The sequence below is a fragment of the Barbus barbus genome (assembly GCF_936440315.1).
Source record: "Barbus barbus genome assembly, chromosome: 6".
NCBI lineage: Eukaryota > Metazoa > Chordata > Actinopteri > Cypriniformes > Cyprinidae > Barbus > Barbus barbus.
This window is the reverse complement of record NC_136734.1, coordinates 14,548,706-14,561,369: the sequence shown is the minus strand read 5'-3', so window position 1 is coordinate 14,561,369 and position 12,664 is coordinate 14,548,706. Positions and strand designations below refer to the sequence as shown.

Below are 12,664 nucleotides of genomic sequence, written 5' to 3'. Positions count from 1 at the left end.
TATGAATTATATTGTTTATTAATATAAACATGCAATTAGTCGACAAATCATTTAAAATGAATGACAACTAGTTGACCAGAAAAATCTTAAGTCGAGGGGCAGCTCTAGTTTTTGATACACTCAAATAAATAAAGGTGTTTAAAATAGGGATGCACGATATGAAACATTTTAACCGATACCGATAACCGATAGTTAAGTCCTTCTCGTGGCCGATGCCAATACCGATACGTTCATATTTTTATATTATAATTTTCATATAATCTGCAGTTTGTGCACCCAGGAGAATACAAAATCTAAGATTCACTGATTAAACTGATATTTTAGTAGCTCTGGCCTAACTATAGCAAACATCAGTCCTGACTCTTCAAATGTTTTTTTTATTTTTTGTGTAAGGCACCACAATACTTTGTAACAGAAATGGTTTAACAGAATTATGACAGAACTATGGTTTATCTGCAATTAACAACTCATTAACAACAAATTTATATTCAAATATTTAAAGAAATGCATCTATTCGACGTTTTTAGTGCACAAGGATGAGAAAGTTATATAGTCTTTAAGCAGTGTTTTATGCTTTACAGTAACATATTACTTTTTGCTGTAACGCAGTAGTGTAAGGCATTACTAATCAATTTTCAGTAATATTTTCCTCGGTATATGTTCAGTAACACTTGCATTACAACACACTTTTAGCCCCCAATTATTATTATTTTTTTTATTATTATTTAATTTAAATTCGGGCTCCTACTTTTTTATGTCCCTAGGGCCGAGCTTTGGGCCAATATTAACGTCATAGTTCAGACACGGGCCGGGCCTCGGGCCTGTTTTAGGCTTCTCCTTATCTTTATATTTTAGACATCCATCAATTATTGATAAAAAAAAATTGCCGCGCTGGTGGAAACAACATGAGTCCGTGCCGAGACTGTCAAGAGCAACTCGACAGTGTTTAGTGTCCCGCAGCAGCAGCGAGCAGTCAGCACAGCTGATGAATTCTGCATTCAAATTGTATTTATTTATTTTAATTATTTATGGCAAAATCTGCACCTCTTCTGTGGATTATATTATTTTCATAATGATCCTTACTCAAGCAGCAGAAGTTAAGTGACAGTGTGCAAATATTACTGGCCCATTTTGCAGTGAACTAAATATGCAAGACTAGTTTTACATGTCACTGTTTATGACACAGGTCGTTCATCCTTTGCCGGGCCGTTTAAAAAAAATAAAAAATATTGGGGGCATAAATTAAGAGTATACCCACTTCTCCAGGCACCACTACACCACTGTTTATAAGGTACTGTATAAATATATCTCCCACATCTCAAGTGCTGTTAGCCCTAATACATTTATGTGAGCTATCGTTTCATCTCTTGCTTTGCAAAACTGCTAACTTGAATATTTCATAGAAATGCTGCTGTTTGTCGTCACACTGATTTGTGTGTATTAATGGCTTCTCAGCAGTATTGCTCAGCAGTAATCTCTCCATACAAAAGCAGATGCAGGTTCTAAATGAAAGGTTTTGTGGAAAACAACTGGATATTCTTTACATAATATAAAAAAGTCAACAATATTTTTCAATCATGAGTAATTTTATTTGAAAAGCTTTTTAAAATAATGTTTTTATATACAGGTCTCATATAGAGAAAAGTTTCCTCAATATGCACCACTATTAATCTAAAACAGTGTAAACAGTGTAGATTTTGTCACAGGTAGTATACATGTATGCATACATACATGTAGACGGACAGACGGACGGACGGACGGACGGACGGACGGACAGACAGACAGACAGACAGACAGACAGACAGACAGACAGACAGACAGACAGATAGATAGATAGATAGATAGATAGATAGATAGATAGATAGATAGATAGATAGATAGATAGATAGATAGATAGATAGATAGATAGATAGATAAATAACAAATTAAACCTTAATAAAGTGTTATCTTTTTCATTTTCCAGAGCTGCTTTTCTTTTCGGTTTTCAATTTTTCCAGTGCACTCTACTTCTATATCTCTAATTATTAATTAATTGTTTTATTTATTTATTTATTTGCCAGTAAAGTTTTTTTGTTGTTGTCCACAGTAAATAATTGAACTTGTCTTTTGAAGCCTGATTGCGTGTATGTGCATGTGTTGCAGGTGGTGGGGGAGTGGCGCTTCAGTAAAATCCATTGTGATGTGTTCGTCACCCTGGACGTCATGATGTGTACAGCCAGCATTCTTAATCTGTGTGCCATTAGTATTGACAGGTAGGTTCTGCTGTCAGTTCAGGAAAAGTGTAATGATTCTCTTAAATGGCAAGAATACCATGGATCAATCACATATTCTTGTGGGAAGTGGAGTGGGGGATTGTTATATATACCATATTATATTTATACAGATGTGCTAGCTTCCAAATGTCATTTAAACCCATCATTAGAGTCAGTTATTAGAAAAAGTCAGGGAAAAATGAAAGACAGTAAAAGTTGAGTTAAAAGTTAAAAAATTAAGATTCTGCCTTATGTTGTTACAAACCTGTTTGACTGTTTGAGCATATATACAAATATTGTATATGCTTCTGTGGAACAGAAAGAAAGATATTTCGTCCATATAATTGAAGTAAAATGTCACCAAAACTGTTTGGTTACCAGCATTCTTCCAAAATATCATCATCTGTGTTCTGCAGAAGAAAGTCATAGGTTTGGAGGACAACACGAGGTTTGTAACAACACGAGGGCGAGTAAATGGCAGAATTTCATTTTTGGGTGAAGGTGCAGAATATACAGTACAGAAGGATGACTTCTGTGATGATGGCAAAAACCTGTGTCTTATTCACTATCCACTTGTAATTCAGTTTAATCAGGTGCTAAATTGCCTTCTGCAACAAAAGCCGTGCCATTCCCATCCACAGAAACAGGTGATATACTGAATATAAGTTAAGCAGCGATGTTTTTACTGATCATGGCAGCGCAAGTTCGTCATTTGATGGAGAAAAACGTTATAAACCTGTATTTTTTGCTTTCTGAAGAGTTCCAGTAAAATATGTCAGATTACAGTAGTCCGCTGGAAAAATCTGTGAATTCTGTTATGCAGATTCCATTCAGTGTTGAATTCAGTGCTAAAACTACACACTAAACTACAACACTTTCAGTGCAATGTATGCTTAGTGAACCCCCAGAATGTAAACCCCTGAAAGATTTGGAAATGGTGACGATAATGATGATGTTTAGGTTTATTACAGTTACAAAAGCAAGAGAGATGATGGCACAATAATGGCAGCTGGTATCAGAGGCAGCTGTTCAGGTGTGACCATCATTGTTTCCTTCTCTGTTTGTCTGCTTGAATGCAAATCCACTCCAACCCATCCACCCGCTCTTCATCTCCTTCCCTCTGGGCTTCTCATGCAGGTACACAGCTGTTGCCATGCCGATGTTGTACAACACACGCTACAGCTCCAAGAGACGAGTCACGGTAATGATCTCGGTGGTTTGGGTGCTTTCGTTCGCTATTTCCTGCCCACTGCTATTTGGATTAAATAACACAGGTAAATGTTTTTTACGCAGGTAAATTAGTTTCATCATCATAGCATTCCAAACAAATATGCTGTTTTATTTAGTTTTTTGTTTAACTAATAGAATAACTAAAACAGACAAAAACACCCGCAAACACAATGATATTTTATGAAATATTTTATGAGTGTGAACTTGTCAATGTATTGAACAATAAAATAACGACATAGAAATAATAGTATATAAAAGTTTATATTTCAATTAATATTATAAAAATGTAATATAGAATTTTAAAAAATCTATCTATCTATCTATCTATCTATCTATCTATCTATCTATCTATCTATCTATCTATCCATCTATCTATCTATCTATCTATCTATCTATCTATCTATCTATCTATCTATCTATCTATCTATCTATCTATCTATCTATCTATCTATCTATCCATCTATCCATCTATCTATCTATCTATCTATCTATTGTTACAATCCCTATCAATTTTAAGGGGTATAGGGAATAACATTAATTGCTGAGGTCCGATATATAGGCTATCTATATATATTAGTGCTGTCAAAGATGAACCGCATCCAAAATAAGTATTTGTTTACATAATATATGTATGTGTAGTGTATATTTATTATGTATATATAAATACACATGCATGTATATATTTTAGAAAAAAAAATATGTTTATATATTAAATAAATCTATTTATAATATAAATAATATGAATATAAATACAGACACAAATACATGTAAATATTTTCAAAATATATGCTGTATGTATACATAATAAATATAAACAGAACACATATAGTATGAAAACAAAAACTTTTATTTTGCATGTGATTAATCGCGATTAATTGTTTGACAGCACTAATATATATATATATATATATGTATATATATATATATATATATATATATATATATATATATATATATATATATATATACACATAATTAAAATAGATGATGGGCCATTGTATTATTAGCATAGGTATTTTTTCTAATATTTCGATGGCCTATTGTCTATTTTAATTTCATATATTCTATTAAAAATTAAAAAATGTAAAAAATATTAAATTAAAATAGATTAAATTAAAATAGATAAAATAGTTGTATTATTAGCATAATTTTTTTCTAATATTTCAGTGTCAATAATTCAAATTTTTACACCATGTCTTAGTCGAACACTTAATCGAACACTGCAATATGATTCCAGCAACAAGCTAATTGTCTATCCACACCAGATGCTACATGGCTATGAACGTATGAACGTATGGACGGGATCTTTCTGCAAGTGTAATGGATAATCACATAATCTAATTCATAAATATTAAATCATTTAAATATGATTAAAATACATACTGAATGACTGAACTTTGTCATGAAATATGCTTGTTGGTTCACATTGAGTTCACAGTTTTAATGGTGATGGTTTTTTTGTTGTTTTTTTTATTTCCAAGATCTGAGGCAAATTATCCATTTTTGCTTTCAGTATGTCTAAAAATGTCAAGCCAAATGATATTCAAACCCACATTATACCTGTTCCACATTAAATAAAATACATAATCAGCACTTGAGATTATTGTTGTATTAATTTGTATACAGTTGTTCTAGCTGTGCCGTCAAATAGACGCTGTATCTAAAATAGAATCCATTGTTGCTAGTTGTGTAATACTGTTGTGGATGGTTAGGACAAAACATGGTAAATATATCTTTATCACATTGCGGTGTCGCATCTAGTTAGGACATGGTGTTATACTGTTATACTGTACCATACTTCAAGACATTGTTCAGATGATTTATTTAAAGACATTTGCCAGGTTTTTGTCCTTAAAATACTCTTGTCTGTTGGACAAATTTCTAATAATATCCCAAACCTCCTTTGCTAATTTCAAAAATAAAGAGAATGTGATTTCCATAGATATTAAAACATAATTTTATGAGAAAAACATGGAATTTATTTGTTATTTTTTATCATTTTGTTTGCTATATTTAGTTGCTTGGTTAGTATATTCGCAGGTTTTGGTCCTTTTGTGTTGTAGATTGAAAGGACCTTTGAATTAACCAAAATCATTTGGCGAAGTGGAACTGTAATTCTGTCAAGACCTGCCTGAAATAACTTTAGCTGTGTGTTCCCTAAACAATAATTGCACACCTTAGAACATTCATCAGTCTGAATCAAGCGTTCAAAAGAGTATTAGCACAATTGCTTGCAATTAAGACTAAACTTAATCCTAAACCTAAACCTATAGTAGTACGTTTTAGTTAATATTACCCAGTAATTTGTGTAATTACACTGTATCAGTGGCATAACCAAATATAAAACTCTTACTAATCAAACTTTTAAAATCTCATTATACATATATATTTCTATATACTTTCATATACTCAATTTTTAAGTTTTTAACGTTGTCGTACTGTTATAAATTTTCCAGTATGCTTCTAATCTAATTATAATCTAGAGCTAATTTGCAATTGTTAGGGGAAATTTGCCATACAGGCATTTGCCAGTGTCTCAATGAACTCATTAGTTTTGAGACCATAATTAACTGTGTAACCATATTTTACTCTCTCTCTCTTAGCTACACGGGATGATACCGTATGTGAAATCGCCAACCCCGCTTTTGTTGTCTACTCGTCCATCATGTCATTCTACGTGCCCTTCATCATCACCCTTCTCGTGTACGTGCAGATCTACGTGGTTCTTCGTAAGCGTCGAAAACGGGTCAACACTAAACGGAGCTGCCAGAAGACAGACGCTGATGCTCAGCCCTCTCTCAAGGTGATATGCACCATGTGAGACAGTAGCCTCAGGGAAAATACCCAGCACTCCCTACTAGACAAGACATGGTGTCAGTGTTGTTTTACAAAAGGAGTTGCCCTCTTTCTGGAAAATATGGGGAGCAGCTTTCAGTGTTAATTATAGAATTCCTGAGGTAATGCCAGGACCTGCAGGACACTGCTGGAAATATAGTGACCCCAAAAAATTTACTCACCCCTGGAATCAGTATTATGTTACAGTGTTGTTAGATTCATTTAATGCTTGATTGTGGCTATTGGCAGACGGATATCTCAACAGGGATACTGATGAAAAATACTGGTGATTTTATCTTTAGGCAGTCTGATTTCAGCATCTCCAATGTGTATTTGGTATCGGTTATGGGAGCATTCCCTTAGCCTTTATTGAATATGCATTACCTGCTGGACACTGTGAAAGTAAAGCCGTTAAAGCAAAAGAAGCCATTGTCATGTTTCCTGAGCTGTAAGGTTTTTGTAAGGATATACCAGTTACCCTTTATTCATATTCTATTTTCATCACAATACAGAAGAGCGACAAATTATTTATTTCTTCTGACCTTTGTGCTCTTTCATCATCGATTTCTTGCACCAACTGTTTTTAATGGCCACTTTGGATCAATGGGTTCAGCCGTCTAGTTTTAAAGGGTCCCAAGGACTTTTTGTGGTACTTACAAATTACTGAAGCAATCTTTTTCATTCGGCTTTTAGTGCTAGAAAGGCTCTTTTGTGTTTGTGGATTTATTTGCATTGCATGTGTCATCAAGAGGCACCAAAAATACCTATGAATGATTTTCAGGGCTCCATGCTGTCTTTGGAATTTAATGTCGACCACATGCTGAATAAAATTCTTATTACCTTTGCCACAGGAAAAGTGCACTCATCCTGAAGATGTGAAACTGTGCACAGTTATCATTAAGACCAACGGGGGTTTACCTGCCAAAAACAAGAAAGCAGTAAGTGTGCTTCATTTATAAAACAAGTCATAAAAATTATGTAAAATAATGTTATTCTGTAGATTCAGTATATGTATGCAGCTGCCTCTACATTTCCACCATTACATCCAATATATCTCAGTGCTCTTTGCCCCATTATGAGGAAAGTTATAAAACAGAATCTGTACCTCCGTTTGGAGGTCTAAATACATACCACATAGCTTTTGCTTATGAATTATTCAGTTTAAAAGAACAGCTTATTTATAACATAAAAAATGTATCCCAGCTTAATATAAAAAGACAGCTAAATATGCGACCAAGGCTCATGAAAAATATGTGCCGACCTTTTGGCAAACAATTATATTTAAGTTGCTTCTGTTATGCTGTACCAGGTGAGCTACTGAGCAGGCTTACTATGTCAGAAAAGCCATAGAGTTGGTTATGTGATACAAACATTAAATTGTATTAGTTTGCAAATTGTGCACAATGGTAAATTTGTTTTGAGGTGATTACATGCTATTGTGCAAGGAACCATCAGAAGTGAGTCTTTATTAATTGATCATATGCCCTGTGATCAAAATGTGCTTGAAAATTAATAAAAGTTGTTGGTGTTATCTGCATCTATTGTTTATTTCAGCTGGAAAATGTAGGGAATTATATGTATAGGTAAATTTTTGGAGTTTTGCAAAAATTTTGGTAATTTTTCCACTGAGCCTGGGTTGTAAGCCAGCCACTTGATTTCCATGAAAAAAACAAATAAATAAACAAGCAATAATGCCACTTTTACACATGGTATGTCAATGCAAAATACCTGTTATTCACTAACTATCCTGTTATTCCCTAACTATACCTAGTTATTCACTAACTAGCTGCAGTGCATTTTTTTGTGATAAAATTGCAAACACACGTTTATGTAAATTAGACTCATTATAGACTGCAGTTCATTCACAAAAGTTGCACAATTTCCATTTGCTACTAAATGAAAACAGGTGGCTAATAAACATAGCCAAACTATATATAAAAAGATATTTGAGTGCAATTCATATAGGCTGATTTTATTGTACTTATAAAATACATTAAATTGTTAACATTATCACATTAATTAACAAACCCATTTACCATTTTAATAACATAATAACAGATTTTTAAACTCGATTATTAAAAGCTGGAACCATTACTAATTTGCATGCATGTGACCGTTAACACATTCATGCAAATTAGTACATGAGTGAAACTCATTAATGTTACACACCATGACGTTGCACTTATTTCATACTTACTGATAATGAAAATGATTTTACTTCATTAGTAGTGTCTGTATTTAATGCATTGAAATGTTTTCCTCTGTCATTTACTCATAAATGAGAGTTTTAATTTGACATAACTAGATTTATATTTTAGTTTCTGCTGATCTTGTATATATAGAGCCCCTGAGGGGCCATGGTGATGGGAAAAATATGAAGATGGAAGGAAAATTACATTTCAATACATTTTCTCAGAAGTTTTATTCGAGTAAGCAGAGTTTCTCAGGGGAATGTAAAACTTTTTTGACTGAATGCAAAAGCATTAAAATGTCTTTTGTTTCTCCCAATTCATATTTTTTCCATCACCATGTTCCCTTAGAGACTCCGTACTAAAGTACAAAAATGTATGTGGACACTTTATGTTTGAATACTTATAAGAAAGATAACTAAGGGGTGCATTTCCCAAAGCAACTATTGTCGCAAGTTCCGTCATTACTAATAGAGTTCAAAGGGACTAACGACCATAGTCAGCTAACAATGGTTCTGGGAAACACACCCCTGGTTGTGCAAAGCACATTATTATTAACCACTAAATACATCCACTATTAGTGTCAATGAAAGGCTTTAAAATTGCAATTGAAAAGAACATTCCTCATTACATTAGAAATGTAATGCTGAATATATATATTTTTTAAAACTTAGTAGTAACATGAAGAAACATTGTTTAGAAAAAGATAACAATTGAGTCAATGTAATATTTAGGTTAATGTGACATTGATGTTTTCTTGTTAATTTATCATTTAATTAAATACATTTTGCTTGTTCATTCTCTTGTTCGTGTAATGGTTATAAAGGTGAATAAATGCAAGTGAATAAATATAACAGGAAAACTGTGGATTTTTCTCTTTCACAAACTGAATGTTTATTACAGTTGGGTTACTGTGAGTCATATATCACATCAAATGGATTATAGCTGGATTACTGTGAGTCATACATCCATGCTGACAGCCTGCCTGTGTTAAACATGCTTTGATTTAGCAACTACTTTAAATGTGAATAGTTAATGAGAGGCCATAAGGTCACCAATTAATGCTGTCAGGAACTGTCAGGTTAGTGGAAATAAGCTTGAATGCCCTTTTATTTTCACATGTACCATCATTTTCAATATTGCTTTGTGTGTACTATACTGTGTACTTTTTTGCCATGCTGGTCTACTAGTATTCTAGGCCATATCTAAAATTACAATTGAGTCTACTGAGGTGCCTCAAGTGTCAACAACAAAATTCTTGGGAGTTTGTTGACAAAAGTTTGAGTCAGAGAAAGCTATAGTGGATAAATCTGCCGGTATAATAAGAAGGGTTAGGCATCTTATTACCATTTTTATTATACTTTAATTTATCTACAGTATATCTTTCATATTGCAATATAGTTTGGACAAGCATTTTTCCTACTACTCAAAAAATGTTTTTTTTTTTTTTTTGCAACATGCTCAGATTCATATATTTTCATTTATAATATGTATAATAATATAATAATAATAATATATATACATATAATTTAATTTTCATAATATGTTCACATATTCATATATATTTTTCTTTATTTTAGAAACCACAGATTATTATATTTTATGATATCAATATCTTCAATATATAAGTTTAATTTTTTCTGGTTTGTAGTATCTTTGCTTTTTGATGCTGTTGTTCATTTGATAAAGCAATATACGTTTATATATTTATGTGTTAATTTAGATATTGTTTTCCCCCTTAAAATTATTTGTTTAGGTAGAGGTCAATTGTACATGTTTTTGATCATATACAGTACTTTTTTATTTTGTGCAAATATAAACTAAGCTATATATGAAGAGCTCATTTGCAAACACAGATAACTCTGTTTTCAACCATTTTGTAAAATCATGTTTTTTTCATTGTGCATTCCAATTAATCTCAATCAAACTGCAGTTGGGTTATTTTGACTAGATTAAAAAATAACTAAAAATACAGCACACAAACACAATCAAAGACAATAAGAACATGATAACATAATAAAAAACATGATTTAAAAAAAAAAAAAAAAAAAAGTTATCTGTTTTTGCAAATAACGTCTCTCTCTATATATACTAAAACTAAACTAGTTCGTGACATTCAAAGTGTCTTCATACAACTAATGATAAACATGTCTTCAACAGCAACTAATAAAGGAGGTCTTGCACCAGGGGAGTGATGTGGGGGTGGACACTGCGCCAGGCACCAGCCCTCCAGAGAAAAAGAAATTGGCATCCACTCTGGTCGTCGACCTGCTGGCCAACCCAAGCCCCAGCCATGGCTCTCCCTCCCACGGTGAATTTCAGTCAAATGGAGATGAGAAAAATGGGCATACCAAGGAGGTCCAGACCCCTAAAGAAGCCAAACCTGTTGAAACTCAGGCACTGCCCAATGGAAAAACCCAAACTACAGTGACCAAAACCATGAGCAAGAGAAAGATATCCCAGCATAAAGAAAAGAAGGCTACTCAGATGCTGGCTATTGTTCTAGGTGAGGTCACGATGCTGTAATGTTATAGAAGCCGTATGCCAAGCACGAATTACATAAAAGTCCTAGATTGAGGTCTTGTCCTCAGAATACCTCAGCTTTATTTTCTCTGTTGCAGGTGTTTTCATTATTTGCTGGCTGCCCTTTTTTATTACTCACATTTTGAAAACTCACTGCACGAGCTGTGTGGTGCCCCTGGAAATGTACAATGCCTTCACTTGGCTGGGATATGTGAACAGCGCTGTCAACCCCATCATATATACCACTTTCAATGTGGAGTTCAGAAAGGCTTTCATAAAGATATTGCACTGCTGATGACATTATTCACTGCACGCATAGAGGAGGAGAGATGGAGGATTTCACAAGAGGTTAGTGCCATCTTTCACCGCTATGTGAAATGAAGGATTTACAAAGCCATGCTTTTAGGGCAGAGCTGAAGAACTCATTACAGAAAATGGAGGTTCAAATGAATGTAAAAGCAGAGTTTTATTTGTGTGCCTCCATTATTTCTGGTAGTGGAGTGCATGTGCAAACGTGTGTTTATTCTCTTTGGAACTGGAGTGTGAATGTGATTAATTGTAGAACTGAAGCAAATTTGAGATGATCGGTAATTGGATCTTGCCACAGAGACTTTTATGCAAATAGAGACCTGAATGTCGTAATTACATCATAATATCAGTTTAGTGGCGAGCAACTGGTTACAAAATGCTTACAGCTCTGTTTGTTCAAGTATTTATTTAATCACCAATCTATTTATTTGTTTGAGAACTTAGCGATAGCTATTGTAAAGACAAATAAATGAGGTGAAAATGCCAATTACAGTATTATAAAGCCAGAACATAAAGATACTAAAGGTGCACTCAGTAATGTTTTGTTTATGATGCACTGGGGGCATAGAGTGCAGAATTATGCAATTTAAAGGAACAGTTCACACAAACGATGAACATTTGCCAAAAATGCACTCACCCTCAGGCCATCCAAGATGTATTTCAATTTGTTTCTTTCTTTGGAACAGATTTGGAGAAATGTATAATCATTACATCACTAGCTCATCAATGGATCCTCTGCAGTGAATAGGTGCCGTTAGAACAAGAATATAAACCGCTAATTAAAACATCATGATAATCCAAAACACAACTCCAGTCCATAGATTAATGTCTTGTGAAGTGAAAAGGCATTTTTAAACTGTCACTTCTGACCAAAAATACCACAATCCATAATAATGCTTTGTTTAGTTAAAAAGCCTATCCGCTGTTGTCCTCTCACATCAAAATCCACTGCCTGTTTTTGCTTGATTTGTGAATATTTCTCTCCTGATTCAGATGAGGAACTTTTTCACCGGAGAAAACGTCTCGGTTACGTACGTAACCCTCGTTCCCTGATGGAGGGAACGGAGACGTTATGTCGTGATGACATTAGGGGATTTACTTGGAAGCCCCGACTGCCTCTGATAAGAGAAAACGCCAATGAAATTTGGCTAGTGGATTTTGCATACCTGAGCCACTCCCCGTGCATACGGGTATAAAAGGGCGACAGGTGCATCCACTCATCAGGTTTTCCGCTGAGGAGCCGAGAACGTGTCCCTGGCAACCAGCGATGGTTCAAGATTGTGGCATGGGGACATAACGTCTCCGTTCCCTCCATCAGGGAACGAG

General features: G+C 33.9%; 1 protein-coding gene across 1 annotated transcript in view; it reads left to right on the top strand.

Moving 5' to 3' along the window:
• The window catches only part of drd2b (dopamine receptor D2b), a gene marked incomplete at its 3' end in the record, with an annotated part of 57,117 nt that extends 45,793 nt beyond the window's left edge, over positions 1-11,324 (top strand). Inside the window, exons 3-8 of the mRNA XM_079418759.1 lie at positions 2,143-2,252; positions 3,390-3,526; positions 6,086-6,285; positions 7,169-7,255; positions 10,667-11,012; positions 11,128-11,324. Coding sequence (XP_079274885.1) covers positions 2,143-2,252; positions 3,390-3,526; positions 6,086-6,285; positions 7,169-7,255; positions 10,667-11,012; positions 11,128-11,324 — 1,077 coding nt within the window. The remainder of the gene's footprint in view (positions 1-2,142; positions 2,253-3,389; positions 3,527-6,085; positions 6,286-7,168; positions 7,256-10,666; positions 11,013-11,127) is intronic.
• Positions 11,325-12,664: the final 1,340 nt, after the last annotated feature.